General features: G+C 38.7%; 1 protein-coding gene and 1 pseudogene across 8 annotated transcripts in view; both read left to right on the top strand.

Moving 5' to 3' along the window:
- The window catches only part of KIF13A (kinesin family member 13A), a 78,496-nt gene extending 51,993 nt beyond the window's left edge, over positions 1-26,503 (top strand). For 2 of the 8 annotated variants that reach the window (XM_088675235.1, XM_035126353.3), the window contains 15 exons: positions 265-306; positions 2,153-2,252; positions 2,601-2,727; positions 3,669-3,724; positions 4,195-4,319; positions 7,676-7,852; positions 8,439-8,531; positions 8,730-8,882; positions 9,204-9,281; positions 9,695-9,739; positions 11,389-11,500; positions 13,982-14,130; positions 14,606-14,710; positions 21,588-22,653; positions 24,542-26,503. In XM_088675235.1, the coding sequence (XP_088531361.1) occupies positions 265-306; positions 2,153-2,252; positions 2,601-2,727; positions 3,669-3,724; positions 4,195-4,319; positions 7,676-7,852; positions 8,439-8,531; positions 8,730-8,882; positions 9,204-9,281; positions 9,695-9,739; positions 11,389-11,500; positions 13,982-14,130; positions 14,606-14,710; positions 21,588-22,653; positions 24,542-24,825 (2,712 nt within the window). In that variant the 3' untranslated portion in view covers positions 24,826-26,503. The remainder of the gene's footprint in view (positions 1-264; positions 307-2,152; positions 2,253-2,600; positions 2,728-3,668; positions 3,725-4,194; positions 4,320-7,675; positions 7,853-8,438; positions 8,532-8,729; positions 8,883-9,203; positions 9,282-9,694; positions 9,740-11,388; positions 11,501-13,981; positions 14,131-14,605; positions 14,711-21,587; positions 22,654-24,541) is intronic. The other 6 variants (XM_088675236.1, XM_035126355.3, XM_088675234.1 and 3 more) reach the window with 5 other exon arrangements.
- Positions 10,240-10,910, top strand: LOC148684785 (microtubule-associated protein 1 light chain 3 gamma pseudogene; annotated as a pseudogene).

The raw sequence follows: 26,503 nt of genomic DNA, 5'->3' as shown, positions 1-26,503 counted from the left end.
ATGATTAGGTATTAGCCTGGAGGTCCTGACTCTCACACCATTTTACAGTAAGTGGTAAAGCAGAGCAGCACATGTCTGTTCTCTTCACCATACTAGTGGGTCGCTAAACCTTTATATAAACAAAGCAAATAAATAAAATAAGGTTTGATGCTTTCTGTTCTGTCTTGTTCTAATTTGTGACCATGATGTGTGCTCTTATTTGGAGTTTGTTAGCAAGAAAAATGCATGTTCTCTATGTTTATAAAGTTTATTTTTTTCTACCAGAGAGGAGATGATGATGATGATGGTGATATGGATAGTTATCAGGTATTGCTGCTGCTGCTGTTGTCAAATCACATAGCATGGGGCACAGCTAATGCTAATAATTATCAACTCCAAAGGGTCACTGAAATGATTTGCTCTTGGAACTTTCTGCATTAAAAGACACTGATTTAAAGAACAAGCATCTCAGCTTATTTTGACAATACTCTATGCTCTTTCATGTGACATTTCTAATGATCAATATATTAATGGTTTATTTAGATTGTTGAAAATTAAGAAAGAACATGGTGGCTTGCAACTTATTTAAAACAACTGTCAATAAAACAATGCAAAACAGATGCAGGAGATACAAGATAGCAAAGAAATTTCAGAGAGGGAAAAGCCGAGGATTAAAAACCATGTCAAGTTACTGCCAGAAAAGGAATGTCTTCACTCACTGATGAAAGTCCATCAAAAAGGGGATAAAACAGACTTCCCTGGGAAGAAAGTCCCCCAGAGCCTGGGCAAGGCAACAGAGAAAGTTGTATTGTGTGTCAAATTCAGATGTTGGTGCAATACAAGGGAGACATACAACAAAGATCTATAGACATTTCTTATATGATAGAATTGAGACTAAAAGCTGAATTCTTCATTTTTTTAACTAAATAATGTTTGAAATCATAATAATTTTTACATATAATTTGTCATCCATAATTTTTACAGGTTTCATTAAATCACATTTTGTTCAGTGCAATAACAAAAGCATCAAATATTTATGTAAACTGTTAAACCATTTTTAATAATAAAAAGCTAGTCCTATAAATTTTGCTTTCCTGGTGCCTACAGCTTTAATAAAGTATGAAGGCTACCCAATACTAAGGGTTTTTTTTAAAAAAAAAACAAGCAGCAAGAAAAAAAACAGTTGTATAAATGTAGGTATCTATGCAAATACCCTAGTAAGTTGTACAGTTGTTCCAAAAACCTACAGCTCAAACTACAGGTGATGGCTGATTCAAATGCCTAAAGCTCCTCTCTGACCCAGTCCTGTGAAACAAGGAAACTAGAAGTCCAATTTAGGAGTATAAGGAATAAATGGGTGAGCAGTGCTAAACACCCACACCCACACACCAGAGGCAACTCAACACACACTGCTTACCTTCTTGCAACCTTCTCCCCAAGCACTCTTATCATAGATAGGGGCACTTCTGGTATTTAGCCTGGATGAGGAGAAAATGGCTTCAGAGGACAAACTGCAAGTAGATAAACCACAAGGAGAGGGAAGGCTTTGCAATTCCCTCCCAGGAGGACCTCCACCTCCATAATTATGGTACTTCCATAAGTTAGGCAAAACCAGATTTAAAAGCATCATCCTGTTGTCAACAGTAGTTTGAGCCTGAATTAGCTACTAACTTGCTTTGAGCGGTTCATGGCACTTCCTGGTAATGAATTATGAAGAATGGATCAAACATTTCCTTTAATACCAGAAAGCATGATTGCATGATGGGTTTTTGTTTGCATGTGGATGATTTAGTTACACTGGTAACAGCTTCTTATGATGGAATTAATATAGGTTTAAGGGTATATATGTTGATGTCTCTTTAATTGTTTTCACTTTCATATGCTACTAAATAGTTTGTTGGCCAATGCATTATTTTTCTGCTTGGATCTAAATCACAAATTTGCAAAAGACAAAATACACAAAGAGCTCTAACTATGGAGTGGGTGGTGCAATTTCAGCTTTTCATTCTTTATGCTCTTTGCAAGTTGGGTGAGCTTACCTTCTTGGGTTATGTACTATCTGATGTAAATGTGAATGAACACTATTCGGTAACATCTTCCAATCAAAGCTGAAAACTGCATAAAATTAAATGTGTATGTTGTATATGTTCGAAAAAATTCTCTTTTTCCATAGGAGGAAGACTTAAATTGTGTGAGAGAGAGGTGGTCAGAGGCACTAATAAAACGCAGAGAATATCTAGATGAACAGATTAAAAAAATCAGCAATAAACAAGGTTCGTGGATCTTGTGATTTAATTATAAGAACTTTGTATTCCTGTCTATAAAAAAGAGTGTTAGCCTAATGTATTACTGATTTATTTTAAAAAGTTGTTTGTATTTGAAAGGCTTTTTGTGATGTTCATCTCGTTATAAAGGGAAAAATTAGGATAATTCGCTCATTACAAAGTGAATCCACCTTTGAGAGCAGAATTTTCATTAGCTTTGTTGGATCTAATCTGCATTCATTGGAATCCAAAACCAACCTGTATTAGTAACCCGTTGTTTTCTGGATGCCCCTGGAAAAAGTACTTCCACAGTATGTGACCAATATTCCACTCTTCATATCCCATATCACATTATAGATAAAACAGAAGATGACATGGAAAGAGAAGCACGTCTTGTAGAACAGTGGGTAGGGCTAACAGAAGAAAGAAATGCTGTGCTCGTCCCAGCACCAGACAGTGGGATCCCAGGTGCTCCTGCAAATTGGTAGGTTTACTGAAATGCATTATATTTCAGCTTGCTTGCAAAATACCGTATATTCCGGCGTATAAGACGACTGGGAGTATAAGACGACCCCCAACTTTTCCAGTTAAAATCCCCTGACTTTTGAGAAGATTTTCCTGGGTTAAAAAGTAGTCTTATACGCAGGAATATACAGTAACTTTTGAGTGAATATTGTATGCAGTTAACAGCATAGTAAAGAGCTGAGGAAAGAATTAAGCTGCTAAAATGCTAAATGTGTGTTCACTTTTTTAAAAATTGACCTTTATATTCCACAACACAACATTAGTGCCCTTAGTTCAGCTAGAAACATATTACAACTAGAAATAAAACCGCTGAAGTGAACTGGTTGTTTTATTGCTGGTCTGTGTATCCTGAAGATTTATCTCACCCTGAGATTTTTGGATTAAGGGCAGGATATAAATATTTTAATAAATAGAAAATAAAAAAGGTTTCAGGCGGTGTAATGCACAGTCATGTAATAATGTAGAACCAGCGTTTATATACAAGTTCATTTACAGAATTCCATGGGATTTCCTGTTGTATTAATGCTTGTAGTACGTGTTAACACCTGTACTGGGATCCTGAAGTAAAAAAGACACACTCCACATTTCGCTCTATTATGCATTGAGACAATTAGATTCAGGATTTGCATCTAGCTCCAAACACTTCATTTCCATAGAACTAGGGACTGTTTAGGAGATATGGTGGAGAAAATATCACCACCCCACCCCTTTGAATTCCTTTCTCTTTTGTGAACCATGGACTAGGAGCTCTCCTGTTAGGGTCCAAGGATACACTGTAACATTTTGTTGTAGGTTCCCCCTAGTTAATGTCATTTGTTTTTAACGCTTTCAGTTTTCCATTAAAATATCTGTGCATGTGTATGGTTTATTTTATTAACTGGGGTGTTTCCTTACTGTTAGGATCCCACCTTCTGGAATGGAAACACATATACCTGTACTTTTCCTTGATTTGAATGGTAAGTTGCAGCTTATAAAGGGAGTGGAAGTATGAATTCCCTTGAATACGATTGACGTGTTTATATGCTTTCATATTGCCAATGTTTTATTGATGTGTGGGAATCTGAAGTGCTTCAGACCTGGATCTGGTGGCTTTTAAATAATCCAGTTTTTTTGTTTATTGAATGTGTTGAAAGAAGCACAGTTGTTGGGCATTAGAGTTCTTCCATCATGTGTAAAGACACATAATTAAACATCTTCATCAAAAGTTCCAAAATGATATTTTGCAATGATTTGTATTTGTTGCCATGTACTTGCATTGTGGGGTGACAAATTGCATTAAGCTGATGTATACAAATGTGTAAGTCTATTCTATCCAAAGCATTGTTTTCAATTATGCATGATTTTTGTGTAATATGTTTAAGACTGGGACATAGGAAATAATTAAAGCTAAAAAAATGTCTTGTAACATAATTTTATTTTTTGTTAGCTGATGACCTCAGTGCCAATGAGCAGCTTATAGGTCCACATGCATCAGGAGTAAATTCAATACTACCAAAAGAGCATGGAAGTCAATTCTTTTATCTGCCAATCATAAAACACAGCAAAGATGAGGTAAATTTCTAGTGAGCTATTCTGTACAGTAGGTATATGGCTATCATTTTACTGTTTGCATTTCACCAATCCCTTTTCTTTCTTTTTCAATACATTTAATGCTACATTATACCTTTGAAACCTTGAATTAGAGTTTACTCTTTTCTACTTGATTTTTATTGAACAAGTGTGTATAGTTTATTGTTATTCAGAATAACCTCTTAACAAAGTGATCTTTGATTAGCTCTTAATTCATGTGGAGTTGAAATACTTATATTTTGAAGAATAAACATTTAATATTCTTGAATTGTATTTAAAAAAGTCCAACTTCTTCTTAAAGTGTCTATGTAGGTGTTCCTTCCTTCTCATAGATCAGGCATCCCCAAATTTCGGCCCTCCAGATGTTTTGGACTACAATTCCCATCTTCCCTGACCAGTGATCCCGTTAGCTAGGGATCATGGGAGTTGTAGGCCAAAACATCTGGAGGGCCGCAGTTTGGGGATGCCTGTCATAGATACTTAACAGTTAGTAACGTAATATTCTGCACCCTTTTTTCAAAGCCTTTGTTGTTGTTTAGTCGTTTAGTCATGTCCGACTCTTCGTGACCCCATGGACCATAGAACGCCAGGCACTCCTGTCTTGCACTGCCTCCCGCAGTTTGGTCAAACTCATGTTCGTAGCTTCGAGAACACTGTCCAACCATCTTGTCCTCTGTCGTCCCCTTCTCCTAGTGCCCTCCATCTTTCCCAACATCAGGGTCTTTTCCAAGGATTCTTCTCTTCTCATGAGGTGGCCAAAGTATTGGAGCCTCAGCTTCACGATCCGTCCTTCCAGGGAGCACTCAGGGCTGATTTCCTTCAGAATGGATAGGTTTGATCTTCTTGCAGTCCATGGGACTCTCAAGAGTCTCCTCCAGCACCATAATTCAAAAGCATCAATTCTTCGGCGATCAGCCTTCTTTATGGTCCCATGGACCATAAAGCCTTAGAAGGACCATAAAGCCATTTTCAAAGCCTTAGAAAATGGTAAATGCACAGACTTCCATGCTAGTGCTAAAAATGTCTTAGTTAATATATCCATAGCCATCTCCCTGTGTTCTCCACTCACTTACCCTTTTAGTTGTCCCAAAGGGATGGTTTGTATATTTAATTTAATATCTCGGCTTATTATGTCTTTGATACCCTGTGAAACAACTATCCATTATTAACCTGAATACATTTCTACCAAAAGTGGGCCAATATTTCCTTGCTTCTTCAACATGAATCAGATAGGTACACTCGGATACAGTATATTTTTGCAATTCTGACAGGGATCAAATGTCATGTACAGTGGAACCTTGGTTCCCAAAAAGCTTGGCTCCCAAACAAAACGCCACAAACCTGGAAGTAAGTGTTCTTGTTTGTGAGTGTTTTTTGGAAGCCAAACATCCATTTTGACTGTCGGCATTGTTTCTGGGGCCAATCAGTCAATCAGAAGCCGTGCCTTGGTTTGCGAACGTTTTTGAAGTTGAACGGACTTCCAGAATGGATTGAGTTCGGGATCCAAGGTACTACTGTATACAATATATTATAAAAGTTTCTATTGAATCCACACAAAGTAAAATAGTTTTTGGCTTATGATTTCTATATATAATGCCATTCTATACCTGTCATTCTAACAATAATTTATTTCTCTGAATTTTGTTTTATTAGTTGTTCCTTGTAATATTTTGTAGATTTCTGATAATAATTCAAAAGATGGAAGAAGGCTGCTTATGTTTGTTCCTCTTACAACATTTTTATTGGGCTTCTAGATTGGCAATTTGGCATTTGGGTTGTTTTATGCAAGCTGAGCATATTAGAAAATAGCAAGTTGATTGCCACCTCTTCCTCCATTTATATGTATGAAACCGTGTACTAGTGCAACTAATATTGCACATGGTGATAATGGTTAATTTTTGGTGCAGATCAGTCATCCAGGCTGGAGTTTATTCAGATCTTTCAGTGATATGTTAAAAATCAGCAATAGAAAAATAAATATGATCTTAGGCAGAATCTTCATTTTTGCTTTTACTGACAATGAAATTAGTAATTCTACCAATCTACCTGTATACATACCCTGTTTGCTTTGTCCCAATATGGACAAGCAGTTGGTTTATAATAGATTTGAAATATTGATTGATAAAGATATGGATAGCTATTTTATTCTTGGTTGCTTAATGTGAGAAGGGAAGGGATATTTCCTTACTCACTTTATTTAAAAAAACCAACTACCTTCTGCTCCAGCGGTTTTCCCAAACCCATAGTCCTGCCACCATTTAATATTACTTATACTCTCCGCACCCTTAACTTACCAGTAACCTGAATAACTGTTGATATCAATGTACAGTAGAACAAAGACTATCAGGTATAGCTATTATATTTGACAAAGAAATCAATGTTTATTTATTGTATTATGCGGTGCACAAGTGCACAGTTACTTTATACTACCTACTTAAATGGATATGCACTTTGTTAACATGTTGCTTAAATGCAGCTTATTTTACACTATTACTAAACTAAGTCAGCTTTGAAGGACCTAATTTAAGATTATTTTGCCAGATTGTTCTTCTATTAACTCCACCCCAGCTAAGCCTCACCAACTCTATAACTGAAGACCTTTACTGAAGCCTCTCTTTTGACCTGTACTGAGCTGCTGAAGCATAGGGCTGTTTCCGTTGCTGTGCCCTGGAATCTTTCTCTCCTACCTGACACCAGACAGAGCCTGGCATTCCAAACTGCCTCTCACTTCTTCTCCCCTCTTCAGCCTGAGCCAAGCCAATTCAGCTACCCCAGCCTTCCCTTCAAGTCCTCTTCTCCCTTAATCTTCTTCCTCTGCTCTCTTCTTCTGGCTGCCTACCATGAACACCAAGCACCAACAAATGCTGATTCCTCTCTGAGCAACATGGACTAACCCTAACTGCCATATATTCACTTCTTCTGCCCCCTCTGGTCCAGCCCCAGCCAATCACATTGTTTAACTGAATATTCTAAACCTGCAACCACCAATCAAAATGTGGATACATTTTATCCTTCTTTTGCATACTGATAGTTCTGTCTGTTCCTTGGCTGTCTGTTAAGCTCCCCCAGTGACAGTTAAACCAAGTGCTACCTGATCAGGCAAAACACTTTCCCCATCAAATACATTACAAAAAAATTGACAGAGGTACTATTCAACTCAGTTTTACTTAGACTCATTGAAACCAAGGGACTTTAGTCATGTTCATTAATTGCTTTTGTTAATGTTGTGTTAATTGTCTAAGCATTTCTGTATTTCAGGAATGTTACAAGGGTAGGGCAAACATTTAAGCAATTTAGACCAGTTTCCTTTATAATATTCTACCAAATTGTGCTCCTAGGTTTCAGCCACTGCCGCATGGGACCCTTCTGTGCATGATTCAGTGCACTTGAATAGGGTAACACCTCCAAATGAGAGAATCTATTTGATTGTGAAGATTACAGTCCAACTCAGCCACCCTGCTGCAATGGAACTTGTGTTACGTAAAAGAATTGCTGCAAATATTTACAATAAACAGGTGATGGATGCATTCTGCTTAATGTATCGTGTTTTGGCTATATTTCTTTTTTGTTGTCTTAACTGTTGGGATAAAAATTAGAAATAATAAACTAAGCCAGGAAGTATGCACATACAATGCTGTTTTTTAAAAATAGAAAACCACAGAAATGTTTTATTGATGTTTAGTTTCGTTACCAAAATAACATGCAGAATAAGTTAAGGAACATAAACAAAAGAAGGTATACACAACTTGATAAAGGTTTAAAGAAAAAGATTATCTGATAGTTGTAGTAATTTACATTCCAATTTAGGCAATCAAATAAAGGTGTTTTTCCATAATGCTCCATGAGTTGATGGAGGGTGAAAACAATGTTCAATTGCTTTTACAAAGTAAAATAATACCATGTTTCTTTTAATTTTTTGCCATTCACAATGAGGTATTGGGTGGGATAAAAAATATGCTAGGGAGGCTGAATTGGGATGCCAGGATGGGAGTTAGCCCCTACCCCATTGCATGTGACATGAACCTGCAAGAAACCATTTTCTTAGCTTGCTTAATCACACTATTCATCATATGAATACTTTATTCTTTAATTCCCCCCTAGAGTTTTACCCAGAGTCTCAAACGAAGAATATCTTTGAAGAATATATGGTATGCTTGTGGTGTGGCCTATGAAATAGTTTCAAATATACCAAAGGTAAATTCTACTGTACTTTTTCAAGAAGATAGAATAAATGAAAAAAATCAAAGTAAAAGAGTGTCCTGTAAACTGCATCCTCAAAGTACTGTTTTAGGCATTCTGAAGTGGCATCTGTATAAGGAGTGCATAACGTTGCTTTCTGTTTTTGTCCCAGTTTTAAACAGATTAAATTAAATTAAACAGTTTAATTTTTAGGCCACAGAAGAAATTGAAGATCGGGAGACACTGGCTCTGATGGCAGCCAGAAATGAAAATGAGGGTGCATCTGATGGTGAAACTTACATTGAGAAGTATACTCGTGGAGTGTTGCAAGTAGAAAACATTTTGAGTCTTGAACGATTAAGACAGGTGAGTAGAAAAAAGCTTCAGGCCAAATTGGTTTATTTATTGTAAAACAATTGCCACAAGAGATGTCTCATATTTCCATTTTCTTTACCTTTACTATCAGAATGCTGGCAAACATTTAATGTGAACTTGCTCTTGGGATGCAATTTTGATATAATGTTCTATTGATTTGTCTTCAGAGACATCAAACCTGATTAAAATAAAAATGATTTTTTCTGTATTAATAAATATACCTTTATATATACTTTCTGAAGTGAGTTTTAATTTCCTTAGATCTCTATGTGAAACTATGGATTTCAAATTAGTCATTCTATCTTAACACAGGCAGTCACAGTCAAAGAGGCTATTTCTACTAAGACTCGACACATGCAGCGGAGTGTCAGTACACCAAACGTCCACAATGTAAGATAATTTTTCAAATATTACTAAAATTGTTAAGGTTGTAGACAAACATATTCATTTTGACCCTGGAGAAAATGAGATTAATCAGTAGAATAAGTTGTCAAAGGAAATTGTGGCATATTCTACATATTCCAGTAGTTATCAGGGATAATTGTCAGGGATAATTTAGGTTTAATGCTCTTTTCCTACATGCAAGTATAACCCTCCTTTCCTTTAAATCCAGGATATACAGTACATGGGTGTTCATGAAGTTATGTTGCCATGTTTGTCAGTCCATTGTTTATTTAACTTTCAAATGCAGTCTAGGCTTAGCAGTGGGTGAGGAGACTGTGGTTCTCATGTGAAGGCCAACCTGCTGCTAAGCAGGCTGATAGCATTCATTGGGCTCATATTTATTTATTGTTCTGTTTTAGGTATCCTGTACTCGATTAGATATTTCTGGCTGTGATGAAGATAAGGTATGATGAACATTAAGAAAAATGAACAGATGTGGTGGCACCTTTTTGAAAATGTAGTCAAATAGAATTGCCTTTTCCTTCCTATTTGATACAAGAAAGCCTTTAGTCTTCAGTAATAATTTGATGCATTACTGACTTGAGAAAATCAAGTTGAGCTGATCTCAGGGTGCTTCACAAAATAAAATATGAAAGACTGTCAGTTATTTCTCTGGTGCAGGGGCATGTGGTGGCGCAATAAATTTCTCAGGGTAGTTAATATTGAATCAATTACCAAAAAAAGTCCTAGGAATCTTCCTGTGAAATAGGAGAGATTACGGGGTATTTTTGTAATAGATTTTAACAAAATAAGACTGTGGTCCTAGACACACCATGGAGCAAGTACCACTGAATGCATTGGGGATACCTATACTTCTGAATAAAATGCACAGGATTGAATTGCATAAAATAAATTAGAAAGGTTTTGGTCGTACCGTAATAAAAAACATGTATGTGTGAGAGAACATTGACTACTTTGAAAGGATCTGAACTCGTTTTTTGTAGCTTGAAAATGAACATTTTCCGGTTGAGTTAGTGCTGTAGAGTGGAAGTGAAAAGGGCCGGTGAGGGGGAGAAAAGGGTCTTTTGTTTTTTTAAAGAAAGATGTTGAGGTTCCAGAGTGACGACCGTCCATTCAATGAGGACAAGTTTAGCCTCTCAGATGCAGGAAACAACTTATATCAGGACAAAGTATCCAAGCAAGATTCCAGTGGTGCTTGAGTGTTACCAGAAGGAGAAGACACTCCCTCAGTTGAGCAGGGGCAAATTCCTGGTTTCAGGGGATCTATCTATGTCTCAGTTTGTCTACAGTCTGAGGGCCCTCCTGTCCCTGACAGCCACTCAAGCATTCTACCTGCTGGTGGACAACAAGAGAGGCTGCCCTGCCTAAGCCTGACTGTTTCGGACGTCTGCGCAGCCAACAAATATGACAGCGGCTTCCTCTACGTTACCTATGCATCTCAAGATACGTTTGGTGATGTTGGCCCATGAGCCCATTCCAAGGAAGGCCTCTGCAGTCTTCCCCCTCCTCCCTTTCTCTCTGAGGCATAGTTACCGGTATCACAACATGGATTTTTAAACTGCTTTTGTGTAAGAGTGGCATGGGAGAAGAGTATTCACCATCAGCTCTGCTTTATTGTCATTGTCCCTGAAGCAACTGAACTACCTTCTATGTTGTATCTTCCTGAAAAGACGCCCAGATGACAGGGTGTATTTTAGGGTCATGTACTTTGTTAACCAACTCTGCAGGGCGATTACCTTAACCCACTGCCAGCTTATTATTTTATACTAATTTGTTCCCTTATCTCTTTAGACAGACATAGACATAGATATAAAAAAAGAGCATCACTACTATTGCACAGGAAACTTTTGTTTGGTTTTCTTTCTTATTTTAAGCAAATCTGATTGGCCTAATGGGGATCTGGAGGGTTCCACGAGTGGAAATTTTAACCGCACAGCTGTTTTTGTTACTTCATCTTTTTCTCCCCCCCCCCTTTTTTTTAAAAAAAGCCTTCTGACAAGACTGCAATAAAGAAATAAATGGGCACAATTACACTAAAAATAATAATGATGAACATTTTCCTGTTTCTTTTCTTGGTTGTTTATGACTTTAGGGTTGGTCAGAAGGTCATCTAGATGTATTAGATTGTTCTTCCAGTTATCAAGATGTATCATGTTATGGTACTTTACCCAGAGATTCTCCTCGCAGAAGTAAAGATGCTAGTGGTAAGATTTTTATTGTGTTTAGTTTTAATTGGGTCAATATATGAAATATATATACATATACATATACATCCTATATAATAAAGTCCAAGTGTCTCTGCATCCAGTCCCTGTGTCCCTGGGTTTGCGCTACTGCGCATGTGCCCCACGGACAGCCGTTGGGACTTGGAACACAGAGCGCTCGCGTGCGCGGTGCGCTTTCTCTCTCCCGCTCTCTCTCTCCCCCCCCCTCCGCTCTCCAGACTTAGGGGAACCGTAGTGCCTGACCGGACTGTGAGCAGCAGCAGCAGAAGGAGGAGGAGGAGCGGCGGCGGCGGCCTGGCTGCACCAGGCAGCTCATGGAAAGGCGTTTCCGCTTTCTACCCGCTCCTGCACCTCCCCCAGCCCAGCCTCCCCTGGAAAATGAGAGAGAGAGAGAGCTCTAGGCACACACTGTTTTTTGCCTCGCAGGCTCCCCTGGAGAGCTTTCCCGCGCGCGCCAGCTTCCCTTCGCGGAAACAAGCACCGTGTTCAAGGCTCCTTCCTCGAGAAGGCCTGCGTTTCCACAAGCCCCTACCACCTCGCGCAGAAAGGGGTGCTTTCCTCTCCCTCTCTTGGCTCGCCTGCTTTGCCTCAACGCCCCCCTCCTGCTTTTTCCCCTTCACACAGCCTGGGCCTCAGCCGTCTGTGCTCCATGAGGTCACTTGCTTCCATTCCCATTACTGCGGGCTCTCTTTCTTTCTTTTTTGCCTCCTTTTGCAAAGGGGGCTGTGGGAGGTGGGAGGGAGGGGAAAGGGGTGGTGGAAGAAGAACCGCTCGAGGCACACGAATGCATGTAATTTCCAGCCCCCACCATTCGGAGGGGGCAGAAAAGATTCGGCTGCGGAAAGAAGGGACTGGAGGTGGTTAATTGAGGCCAAAGCATCCGATGACATTCACACCAGGATGTTCTAGCACCCGTTAATTTAACGGGCTCAATGACACACACACACACACACACACACACACACACACACACACACACACATATATATATATATATATATATATATATATATATATATATATATGTGATGCAAAGGGTATTTCCCTCTGTTCCACTGTCTTTAAATTCTTGTGGTAAATATGTATGTGTAAAGCAGCATTCAGTCCTAACTAATACAGTGTTTTAATCTGCTCGCAAAGGCTATTTCTCCCATGATGGTGATGGTTAGCTTGTGGGTGCTTTGGTGCTGCAAGAGCCGAAAACAACTACAGTATCCCAGCACCCTTTAAGAAGGTTCTGAAGTTAAATGGGATGTGCCTCTCCAGACCGAGCACTTAGGATCATATACCAATACCAATATCTCCTAGAACAAGCCTTCATGGGGGTTGTCCTTTTTACCAAGTTATTATTTTATATAGTAGAATCAGTGCACATAGTGCTTTATGTAGTGATATGAGCAGTAAGACAGTTTCTCCCCTGAGGAGTTTACAAAAACAGAGGAAAGAGAAGTAGGAAAAGAAAATGTGCACATGCATATTTATGACAGCATAAAGGAAGAGGAGGGAGATTTAGTGATAAGAAGGAAAGGAAAGAATTATATTGGAAGCTGCCCAGAGTGGCTGGGGCAATCAAGTCAGATGGTCAGGGTACAATTATTATTACCATTATTACTATTATTATTATTACTATTATTATAATTATAATGAATAATTGTTTAGGGAACAAGTGGTTGAAATTTGGTTTTAGTACTAATAGTGTAGCTTTGTGACTTACTTTGTTTTAAACTGCTGAATTACATATAAGTTGTTACCTTATGCTGACCGGTACATTATCATTCTCTCTTGGGTTATATTAACCAGCAGCTGCACTGAAATTCTAGTGATGCTACGAGTCATATGTAAATAATTACCACTGTGTACTTCTACAAAAAAAATGGCAGACTTTTCCTTTTGAGACATCCACAGCTCATATTTAGTTCTCTTTGAAGTATGTTCTGAATTGAGACAAGCTTTTTGCTAAACTTCGTTTAAGCCAAACCTTCTTTATGCAAAAGGAGGGAGTTGTAGGCAATAAAGTATGTTTACTGTACAAATAGCAGAGAGCATGCTATGAGACATGCTGGACTGGTTTGCATATAATCCTGTACCTTGAGCAAACCTCTCAAACAGTGTGAGAGATGGCACTGTGGCTACAGGAGGAAGGGAAATCAGCAAAAGTTGCCATGCCCCCTCCCCGTTGCTTAATTAAAAGCCTTTTTCCATGGCAATAAAGTCTGGATCCAACCCTTTCTGTTACTCCACTGTTATTTTGTTGTACAAACAACAACATTTACCATGACTGGTAAGCAGGGAAATTAACATATTTCATAACATGGCACAAATGAGGATCTAATATGCTCATCATCATGGTTATTTCCTGTGGTGCTTTATAGCACTTTCTTTTTCATTTTTTACTTATTTTTGCAGTTGATGTTAGAATAACTAACCTATTTGTGTGTGTGTTTATTTTCATTATCCAAGGTTATGTATCAGAGAATCCACATGCATCAACTGTCAGCCCATTTAAAGCATTTTCTCCACAGCCACCCAAGTTTTTCAAACCTTTAATGCCAGTAAAAGAAGAGCATAAAAAGATCTCCTTTGAAAGTCGGCCTCTACTTAGTAAAGAGGTAGGTACTGTAGTTAAGAACTATTATCGTTTCTTAATCTTGATTAATTTATGTGCAAGTAGCTATTGTCTTTGCCAGTAAATAACTTGCAGCTTGCATTTGTGATACGGAGAATTCGGAATTCTACATTAAAATTCAGCAATTCCTTTTCTCTATACTGGAATGATAATCCTATTTCAGTTTTGTCTCCTTTTGTTCAGCATGGAGTGTGTTTCTGCTTAATCATTGTCTGTGTAAAACAGCTGTCCTGAATTGTCAATTTCTTTTATTAGGCTATAGGACCATTTTGGGAAACGGTGTCATGTTTTCCACAACTGAAGTCAAATGTGGTGTTGCATGGATTTCTGTAATTAACTTAGGGCATTTAACCTCCTTGCCTGAGTTGTTTTTAAAACATGTCCTCCTGTCTTACTAACATGCATGGGTTTGTAAATACCTTATTTGTGTGATGTTTTGTGTGTCTTAACCTTTGCAGAGCATGCCATCATCTCAGGTACATAGCGCTGGTTGTGTTGTGCCCTCAGGAAGTAATGCCAGTAGCATGCCAGTAGAACACAATAACATACATGAAGAAAATATTGTAAGTTTTGCATTGGTTTCTGTAGTGCCTGGTGGTGGTTTTAGGCCCTGTCATGGGGTGTAATTTTTGCTATACTGTAATAGTGAAGAAAACAGGATGTGCATACATGTGCATGTTGGCTTTTAAATATGTGGCAAAATGCATAATTTGTTACAATTATTTTAAATTGATCATTCATATATTTTGAAATGATCATTCATATATAAATTTTCAAGGGAAAATGTAGAACTTTGTTGGGCTTATTCACTGGTAAATTCAGAATGTCAGCATTCATGAACTTTCCAGTACTTCTACATGTTTAATTTGTAGATTGGTATAGACTGAAAAATGTAAATGTTGAAGTGTACAGCAAAGTAGACTTGCCATTCATTTTCATATATTTGAAATGTGCACCTTTCTTGGCTTCCTCACATAGACAATCAATTTTATAAAATAAAGTGTTGTATACCTAGCGTTTACACTGAACTGGATATACTGCAGTCTTGGGTTTAGGCCTGGTTTGGGGACTGAATAAACTTTGGTTGCACTGATGGATGACCTTTACCAAGAGGTAGATGGAATTGGGACCCTGTTACTCTTGCTTGGTCTTTCAGCTGCCTTTGATACCAGTGACCATGGTATCCTCCAGGATAAACTGTGTGGGGTGGGTATCAGAGGCACTGTATTACAGTGGTTCCATACCTACCTGCATAGCTGAGTCCAGAGAATAACATTGGGGGAGTGTTCTTTATCCCCTTGGGGTTCTAACATATATATGAAGTAGTTGGGAGTGGTCATTAGGAGTTTTGGAGCAGTACACTGATGATATGCAGCTCTATTTATCCATAACATCTGAATCTGGAGAGATTGTGCAAGCCCTGGACAAGAGACTGGATGTAGGCCAATAAATTGTGTTGGAATCTTATGAAGATTGAGGCTCTGTGAATAGGTGGTTCCCATTTCCAAATGATAGGCCAGTTGCCTCTTCTGATTGGGATTATGCTCCCTCTAAAGCATAATCCCTAAAGCATGCTCCCTCTAAAGCATCAAGAGGTACTCTAGGATACATCTTTGTCATTGAAGGCTAAAACATTTGCACTGGCTGCCTATATGCTATGCTACAAGCCCAGGTGCAAAGCCCTTGTGGAGATATGAAAGCTGCAAATAGGTTGGGTCCAAGATAATTTAGGTAACTATGTTGGTAGTTAATCCTCATCATCACCACAAAAGGCATTTTTTTTACCACTCATAGTCAAAGTACTTGCTTATTCTGATGCTACTTGACAGCAATTTATGGCCAATCTTGGTCTCTGGAAGCAGATAAGCTTGCAGTTACCTGGCAAGATTCTTAGAGATCAGGTCTCTGCCTAGAATGGTATGTAGTGAAGATAGGCCAGAAAGTTTGAAGTTAAGAGTGAAAGGAGATGAGGAGTAGGAATCAGAAGAGATAAGTAAAAAAAAATCATTTGTGAGGTTTTGGGTGGTGGGAGCAAGGAGAAAATATATCACGAGCTTTACATTTAGCTGTTGAAAGCACAGGAAAACCTTCAGCTCTTGGGGGGGGGGGGAGAGAAGTGTGGAGGGAGATTTAGGGAACAATTGCATTCCTGGTTGTGCTTTATCTTCTGAATTTCCTCTTTTTCCATTGCAGCCTTTATTGGCTTGGCTTGCCAATTGACCTGAAGACCCCATAGACAAGCCTGCTTTCATATATTTAACATCTATATGATGTGAGAAATCAGCCAGGATGTTTGTAGGGCATGGGAATCAATATGTCTCGCTGCTAATGGCACCCAGTGAGCTAGTTGTTGCAGGCAAAGAAGCAGCCAGAAAAGTTGGCAACCCTCTAAATTACACAGGAGCTTGGTTAGGGGGGGAAAGTTGGTAACCCTTAGTTCTAACCTTATTTCACTTAATAAATTAGCCACTTAATAGGCATGAACAGTTGTAAATAAATTATTGCCCTTCTAAATGGTGCCGTGTGATTTTATATTAATGAGTATCTTTCTTTCTCTCTGGGGTTTTTGATTTCAAGTTTGCCTGATTGTAGCATAGCCTTCTCAAAATGTAATCATATTTAATTAGCAAATATTCTGTGGTTATTCCAATTTCACCACTACCTTGGAGCTAGATGGCTATAGGTGTCAGTGCAGTGGACCTAGGTCCCAGATTTGTCTATGAGCAGATACATGGAGCTGCCACTATCCTTTTATGTTATGCTTTGTTTGTGGACAGCTAAGTGAACTTGATTGTGGTATCTATAAACAGCATTGCATTTTGGTTTACTGCACAGCATAATTCATTTCTATACAAAGAATGTGCAGAGAAAGCATTGAGACGATTTTGCACTTAGCTAGTGGAAGACTGGACCTGATGGTCAGGGCCCCCTTTACCTTTACCCTTTAGTGGAAGATTATATTTTAAATTATCTAAGTTTCTTTTGGTATAAAAACATCATTTACATTCACTGTTAAAATTACAATTATTTTCATATGTCAACAAATAGTTTTTGTCATAGACTGCAGAGCAGGTACTTATTGTCGTGTTCACCTGATACTGCCCAAACCTAATTTTCCCCTGGCTTTTATGTTTCCTCTGAAAGGATCCTTCAGTGTAGAAAAAGGTTGCAAGAATTTTTCACTTTTCAAGGACATTGACTGGACACAGTGTGCTGACTGTTGATTACTGAGCTAGTGGAGGATAAGCAAGAAGATTCTGAAATGATTAGACCATGTTGGACTAGTTAAAAATGTCTAATGAATGGTGAGCCCTATCTTACAGATTACTCAATCTATGTCATAGAAATCAATTTTTAGTGGGTAAAACTTCATTCAAGTTCTAACCAGTATACCTCTAACCACTTTTCAGTATTGGCACTGTTCCACAAATTGGATCGTATCATTATATTCAAACTTTATGGTCCTTCACAAGGAGTGCTAAAATTGTTGCTGTGCAACTTTAGATTGATATATCAGTGAGAACAACTTAATGTTAATTATGCTAAAACAAGTATTTTTGCCTTTGGAAAATATATATCTCGCCATAAATGGCCACTTGATAGTTAAGCCATTTAATAAATCTCTAATGTTAATAATTTGGGACCACTGTCTCAGAAAAATAATAATTTAACATGTCATTTAATCTTTACTAAGCATAAAGCTTTGAGAGCACTGCATGCTGTTTTTGGTTATGCAGAAGTCCCCTCCCAGCTGTATTACTGAACTGAGTTTTGGAGATTATCAGAAATAGAACATGTAGAAATTTCACAGAATGAATTTCTAAGATCTACGCTTAGAACCCTACATGGTACTCCAGTAGTTTGTTTTACTGCAGAAGTTGGATTAACGCCAACAAAGTTCCTCACTCTCATGCTGTTTGTATATTATTACAAGTACTGTAGTTTAGAATAAATTGTGATACAGTTTTGCAAAAATTATTCTTGGCGCAAAGCAGACTCAAATGCAAAAACAGTTGACTAGCTCACTGTGTGCAAATAATGTCACATCAGCCCCCATGACACCAAGAACTAATATTTAGCTTGCCATGACCACCCCCCTCCAATTATCCAAACTAAATTAAGGGTGTACCCTGTTTTCCCGAAAATAAGACATACCCATAAAATAAGCCGTAGCAGGATTTCTAAGCATTGCTGCAATATAAGCCATACCCCAAAAATAAGACATGGACACGGCGTCGTGCCCAGAGCCCTTCCCGCTGGAATAAGACACCCCCTGAAAATAAGCCATAGTGTGTGTCTGCTTGAGGAAAAATGAATATAAGACAGTGTCTTATTTTCGGGAAAACACTGTATTTCTATAATAAAGTTAGCAAAACACCCCACTCTTCTATTTTTTAAATATATCTATGATTATATAAAACATGCTTTTGAAGGTTATTTTCTGTGATTTCACACATTTTGTCCTATGTGTGGTCTTTTTCACACTGAGATTCCAAATCATGCATACTCTGTCTTGAGAAATTACGTATATCAGAAGTATCCTTTCAGAGCAATTGCTATTTGTGGAATGCAGTTTGTTGAGGTTTCTCAATATGTACTTAATTTTGTTATTTATACTAAACTCAAGAGGAAATTCCTGTAACCATTTTCAGGTAGCCTGGCCAATTTTGATGATTTAGCTAAAAAAAAAACATCACAACAACTCATAGAAATCAGTTACACTTAAGAGTTGCTAGAGTTGCTGTTACACAGAAATGGACAACATACCATAATTTACTGAAACAAATTCTGCAAACTGAAAAGTGTGTGATGCATGTAAAGATTTGGGCTTTGATCCTAACATCAATTCCATGGATGGAATGGAGTTCCTTTTCACAGAGTGGGCTTTCTTCTAAGCCCCTGAAATTTTTTCCTGAGGTTTAGGGGATTCTCCCAAGCAGTATACCCTGTTTCCCCTATTTTAAGACGTAGTCATAAAATAAGCCATAGCAGGATTCTTAAGCATTCAATGAATATAAGCCATAAACCAAAAATAAGACATAGTGATAGGTGCAGCAGCAATGCCAGCCACGGCAGCAGGAGGAGGAAAACATAAGACATCCCCTGAAAATAAGCCATTGTGTGTGTTTTTTGAGGAAAAATAAATATAAGATGGTGTCTTATTTTTAGAGAACCACGGTAGCATCTGATACAGGGGACTGCAGTAGGAAGCGGGTGGCATGACTACTTGGTTAAATAGAAGTGCCTTCTGCTTGTACACGATACCTTTTGGATGCAAATTCTAGAGTGCCTCTATATAGTTTGCTTGTTTTTACTTTAGGTGTAATTTTATAGGCTCACCACCTTCTGTCTACTTGCAATAGTGAGGATGAAGTCTTGCATAACCCACTTCAATTAAAGGAAATAGAAATCTTAGTAAGCTTTATTTAATCCCATTATACTTTCGCAAAAATCCTGGCTAGCACACAGGTGTGCAGTGCTTATCAGCAATAAGAATTTTCAACTCATCTGCATTACCATTACAAACTAGTTGGCTTGCCTATATCAGGCTTCCTCAATCTCGGCCCGCCAGATGTTTTGAGACTACAGTTCCCATCATCCCTGACCCACTAGTCCTGCTAGCTAGGGATCATGAGAATTGTAGCCCCAAAACATCTGGAGGGCCGAGGTTGAGGAAGCCTGGTCTACATACCCATAATTTTAAAGTGTAGAAGAAGCTTTGTAATGAGCAGGTGGGTGGGTGAGAGAAAGAAGTATATCCTAGGAAATTCAAACAAAGGTAACATATAGAGTGGTATTAAACTAAGTAACTACATGAGCAGAATGATTTCCATTTGCATAATGGAACTCTGAAATCTCCAAAGGATTGGGGAAACTCGTAGAACATATTTAGGTGGGGGTGGAAAGGGGGGGGTGTCCTTGCACTAATGGAACCACTACTTTGAATTCCACCCATAGATCAATAGCAATTTTAGCTAGATAATAGAAATTGTATCATAGCTGCCAAGTTATCCCTTTTTTTAAGGGATTTTCCCTTATGCTGAATAGGCTTCCTCGTGAGAAAAGGGAAAACTTGGCAGCTACCGGTATGAATTGTATACACAAATATTATATAAAAGTTACATGCATTACTAGAAGTAGTACAGAAAGAGCAGAAGCATTCCACTGCATACTTGAATGGGCAGGACATCATCTGTTAATGAGAGCTGATTACTTGTTCTGCATTGCTAGAAAACTATTTTCATTGCTTTAAAAGCAAAGCAATGCAGACCAATAGTTCCATGGTAAGACGCAGGTTTTTCCTAGTGCCTGATCAATTTCTCATAAGCTCCACTGTTTAAACTATGCCAGTATTTTCTATTGTTTAACACCTTGCCTATGAACACATAGTCCAGGACTAGTTTAATAGACTACTCCTACACTACCTTCCCTTCTTGTATCAAAGATTTAAAATCCACATGCATCTTATGATAGATGCAGACAGATGTTTAGTTCTAAATATTGTGTATATGGCAGTATGGCAATTAGGATGTAAACCGGAGTGAGCAGTTGAACCAGACTTTTACAAAATATTTTGTAGCCTGCTTCACCAGGGTTGGAATCTTGACAGAAATTTGCTGTAATCATTGCACATGGCAGGAATTTTGATAAAGCTAATTTAATCATTATCTTATTCAATTTAACACAGCTATGCAGGTGGCTAAAAATGGAGTTGCACAAAAACAAATTATTTGTATTGTATAAGAAAAAAATAAATGGCACTACAATCTATACATGGCCAATGAAACAATATTTATATTGGACTAACAAGTGAGACCTGAATTAGGATCAGACATCATTGCTTAAAATGTACAGATTAAACTCCTTGATAATGGGGTATCTAGTACCACTAGCCCAAAATAGCTTTAGACGGGTTGTTTCAGCTACAAGGGGTTCCACTCCCACCTGTCATACCTCAGTTAAACTGGGGGTGGGGTATGGCATGAGGAGTTGGCAAGTAAAAGAAAGTAAGAGCATTTCACTGGATGTGCTCAAATTATTGGGTAGCAAATTGGATCCCAATCATAAGGTGCATACACACATATATAATCATCTTAATTTCCTTGATAATCAAACTCTTAGAATTAAGTGAATGGCAAGTGTTCTCAAAATAGCCAAATTCTGGCAACATTCGGCATTAGCCAAGCAGATTTTTGCTTGTTCAGCAGAACTTCCCCTTCTCTCTTCCCACTTGCAACCCCTCCCTAAAAATCTGCTCCGGAGGGTTGGTGAAACCCTCCAGAGCAGATCTTTGGGGTACACAGGGGAGTGCAGGTGAGGCAAGAGGAAAAGGAATACTCATTGCACAAGTGGGCAGGCATTTATTTATCCTTCAGTGATAACTTGTCATGCCTTTGTTTAAAATGCACACGTAGTAACTTTAAATCTTTACAATTTTAGCAGGACTCTGAGGATGACGACGAGTTGGAGGCTATTAACAAGAAGCCTTATGTGCCCGAAGAATTTGCTGACTTCAGTGTCTACAATGCTAGCTTGGAAAACAGGGAATGGTTATCCTCTAAAGGAGACTTTGTAAACTCCCGTGTTGTTGAAAAAGAAGTATCTCGTAGTCCTACCACTAGTAGTATTACTAGTGGCTACTTTTCCCACAGTGCCTCTAATGCTACTTTGTCTGATATGCTTGTTCCCTGTAGTGATAGCACAGATCAATTAGCCAATCAGATGAGGGATTTGGATTCTAATGACCATTCTGTAGCCCATCTAACTCACGATTTAAGACCTTCAAACAAGGAGACTTCAGAACCAGAAAGAGACTTGGCAAAATATAAGGTGCTCATGTCACCAGTTAAAGAAAATAGTACCTTAGCAGCAGAGATTCCAATGTATGAAAGTACTACTACCATTCCCACACAGTTACAGTGCACAGGTTTGCATTCCTCAGCTAATAAAAACACACCACATGGGATTGAATTTCCATTTCGAGAAGCAACAGTTGAACACACTTCAAATGTTTTTGAGGATCACGCATTTACAGAATTCATGGGTGCTGAAGATGGAAAGGAACTTGAATGTTCTGTAGATCCACAGTTCTGTTCCATAGGCTCTTCTAGTCAAAAGAAAAAGGTCTCAACAGCTGGAATGAATTGTGCCTCAGGTTTCTCAGATAATATTTACAACCAGGACAATCCTTTGAGGCATTTGCAATCTGCACCAGTCGGATATCAGCGGTCAAACAGTACTGAAAATCCTTCATTGTCTGTCAGAATAAAAGAGGCTTCATATTGTCAGATGTATGCAGACTCTTTCCTAGCAGATGACTTCATTGGGAAAAATCATTTAGATGTCTCTCATTGTGAAGATGCTACTTCTGAAGAACACCCTAGCTGGGTGGAAGTGGGGGAACAAGTGTATATTGGTAGTAACAAGCCAGGAATAGTAAGATATGTTGGTCCTGTTGATTTTTCATCTGGTACCTGGGTTGGAATTGAATTACATTTTCAAACAGGTAAGATATGGTCCTTTCTGTTACATATTTAGAATCCTAGATACAAGTTGTCTGGTGATATTTGTATATCCCAGTATTTTAGGACTGGAGAAGTCCAACTGGTGAAATTAGTAATGCTTGTTTACTTTTATTCATTTACACCCCACCTTTCTTCCTTCATGAAACTCAAGGCAGCACACACAGGCATTTCATTGGGGACCCTAGAGGAAGGGGTGCAAAGTGGGGTTGGGTCCAAACCCTGGGATAATCGGGCAAAAAGACTGTTGTAATCAAAGCTAGTTGATAAAGAATAGAGAAAGCTGCAGCGTATCTGCTAGGACCAAGCAGATGATTCCATCGTCATGGGTGTAGAGCGTTGATGTGCCGTGAGGAGCTGTCAAATACTATTCCAATACTGGCCCAATCTGCATGTCACAGCAAGTCCTCGTTTGTCTTAAATCATGGTTTAATTGGATGCATGTGTCTCCCCTGCCTTGTTTCAAACAGGGAATACTGTGGCTTATTGTGTTTTCAAACAAACCACAAATGTTCTAGACTCTAGTCACAAAGAAGATCCAAATTTCTTGCAAGCTCTTCTCATAAGATAATCAAATATAGCCATCTTTAATTCCAACACTTTTTCTTACAAATTTTAATGATTAAAGAAATAAATTTAATCAAGATTATCTCACTTTATGTTCTGGACCTTAATTCACCATATGAGAGGGAAACATTGCTAAACAACTGAGGCAAGAAAATAAACCATCAGCAGCAAGCCAGAAATATACCAAGTATAGGGAAGGGGGAGAAACTGCACAAAGACCTTCATGGCAGAAGAGAGGCACTTTCACAATTAAACCATGGTTCAATACAAACAGACTTACAGTGTCATGCAAATGAGGCCATTGATTGCTACTGCATAGCAGAGACTTTCAAATATATTCTGATGTATTTGCATGTCACAATACTTCTAGAATACTTGCACAACCAGGGAATTTTATTTTAGAGAAGATTCATTAGTAAAATTGACAGCTGAAGATGTTGAGAGCTCTGAACAGGACTTTTCCCACAGGTTCCTTTAGTTAAGGACAGAATAAATTTATCCATAGAATCATGCAGTGCTTAATTGTCAGCAGCAGCAGAAAAATAAGCAACTGAAAATATGCCCAGACTGCTCATGGACACTATAGGGCATTGGTTACTAAAAAGTCACAATAGACTCAGAATTGCAGAGTTGGGACCCAAGGGTCATCTAGTCCAATCCCCTGCAATGCAGGAATCCAAACTACAGCATCACTGATGGCCATCCAGCCTCTGCTTAAAATTTAAAAAATAAATGTATAGTGCACAATTGTTTATTAAATTGGTATGATACACAACAATTGATGTGACCAGGCAAAAGCAGCACCATATTTTTCTATAAATTGCTGAAGTCTCTTTCCCCATTAAGATCATAGAGGAGCTGCTGTTCAACCAATTGGCTCATGAAGGAGTTAAGTAGGAATTGCAACTTCCAGTTTTTCAGATCAAACCACTTTACATACTGCAGAAAATATGAGTGCCACAATATGTCAGTTGCATCTTATTTTGTGCCATTTCAGTGCGCCCAGATGATACAGTTGGTTGAGGCTCTTGTGTGTGTTTTCTGATCACATGCTTCATCCTGTTTGTGATGTTTTCTATGCTTCCACCATGCTTGAGGCTTACATCTGATCAACCATGAGTAACACTTACCATTAGTTCCTCTTAACCAACTGGTTAGTACAACACAGTAAAGAGTGAGCCTTTGTAAGCATTAACCATGGTGAAGGCTAGTATCAATCACTATGCTTTAATAAAGATTTAATAATTCCTCCCATGGTTTCCAACTTCTGTTAATTCTTATTGGAATTATTTGTGTTTATTTAAGGGAAACATGATGGAACTGTAAAAGGCAGAGAGTACTTCCGCTGCAAACCACGACATGGGGTATTTGTTCGTCCTGAATGTGTCACTAAAACACCAGCTCCAACAAAGATATGCAGTAGCAGTTCACGATCTCAGGTATCATCCAGCATGGACACACGGAAGAATTCAGTTCTGCAGAAGTCACCCTCTTCCAAAGCAGAGGCAGAATCCTTCTGTCAATCAGGAGATGCAGCAGCTTCTGCTTTTTCTAGAAAACAGGAGATCAGGAAGTCTTGGATTAACTGAAGCTGCAGTTTTGTTCTTGTTTTTGCACTTGCAGCACACATCACTGTGTAGACATATTTTCAAAGTATTTGTATAGTTTTTAATTTGTTACTGAATGTTTGAGTCATGGGCACAATTCTCCGGTTCTCTTGAAAAATAAGTAATATATATATATATATTGAGTGTGTATCATTTGCCTGCCTAAAGGCAAACATGACTGCACACTAAATTAAAGTCAGGCTGAAATCCTAAATTCTCTTACCTGGGAGTAAGCTCCATTGAACTCAGTAGGTTTACTTCTGAATTGAAATGTAAAGGATTGTGCTGTTTGTAAATAAAACTATGAGGTACTTGACAATTTGCTACTTAACACATTAGATCAGGGGTCCCCAAACTACGGCCCCCGGGCCAGATGCGGCCCAATCGGCCTTCCAATCCGGCCCGCGACGACCCCCGCCACCCGCTGCCGCCGCCCGCTCTCACGGCGCGCGGCGCAGCGACGATCTAAAAAATCGGCAAAAAATCGCCGAAAATCCTTTGTGCGCATGCGTATGGGCCTCTCCCGACCCGGAAGAGGTCATTTCTGGTGCACTTCCGGGTCGGGGGAGGCCCATACGCATGCGCACAAGCGATTTTCGGCGATTTTTTCCCCGCCCGTGTGCGTGTGCGCATGCGCACGGGCGCGCACTCCCCCGCCCTCCGGCCCGCTGCGCGCGCACTCCCCTACCCTCCGGCCCACCGCGCAGTCGGCGCGGCGGGCACCGGCCCGCCGCGCGGTAAGTCTGGGGACCCCTGCATTAGATCATACAAAATATTGTGTGGGAGGGCAATGGGATGTAAATATGTATCTGAGGGGAAATCTACCATATGCTGTTACTTACCAAAGAACATGTATTAGAATGATACACTTGCTGTTTATATATTGGGTTGTATTGTATATGTTTGTTTTACTTGATAGCTTGTTGCCATATTTCTACAAGTTAACACCAGGCACCACGCTGCCTTATATCCTGTGTTTATTAAGCACACTGAAGAGACTGCTATCATTTTTGTTTTCTATTTTGTCTTCCTATGGGCCTGCCACTGTGCCAATTTGACATTTATTGAAAATATTAACAATGCCTAAAGTTTATGTGTTGGGCATTTTTCATGTGCCAACCAGGCAATCTGGGTGCAGAAACAGTATTACTGCAAAGGAGAAGGTGGACAAAATTTTCAACAAATGGCTTTTTTTTTTTTGGGGAAAATGGGGAAAATACAAAGCAGCAGTAGTGGATCACAACTACAAATCATGCACTGTTTGTTACTGGCAATGACCAATCTCAGATGAAATGTTCAGAAGTGATTTAATCTGTAAAGTTCATTTTAAATTGTGGATTTGTATTATGTGTTCGAAATGTTGGGGAACTATTCCATGTATAGATACTGTCTTGAATATTTGTAAAGTAGAAAATGGTAAAAAGGAAATACAAGAATGGCCTGCTGTATTCTTTATATTTTAGAAAGAAATTGAGATAATGGGACCTTACAGACAAGTTGCTGCTGTTCTTCGATTTATATGTATAGTAAGCTAACTCCTAGTATTTTGCAATTACTGTAAAGTGTAATTTATATTATATTTCTGCTATACTGTATCTAATTGGTTGGTACAGAACATTTTTGTGTTAGAATACAGATGGTTTACTTCAGATTTTATAAA

Source organism: Zootoca vivipara, chromosome 8 (genome assembly GCF_965207765.1).
Source record: "Zootoca vivipara chromosome 8, rZooViv2.hap1.1, whole genome shotgun sequence".
Lineage (NCBI taxonomy): Eukaryota > Metazoa > Chordata > Lepidosauria > Squamata > Lacertidae > Zootoca > Zootoca vivipara.
This window is presented reverse-complemented; position numbering and strand designations above follow the sequence as displayed.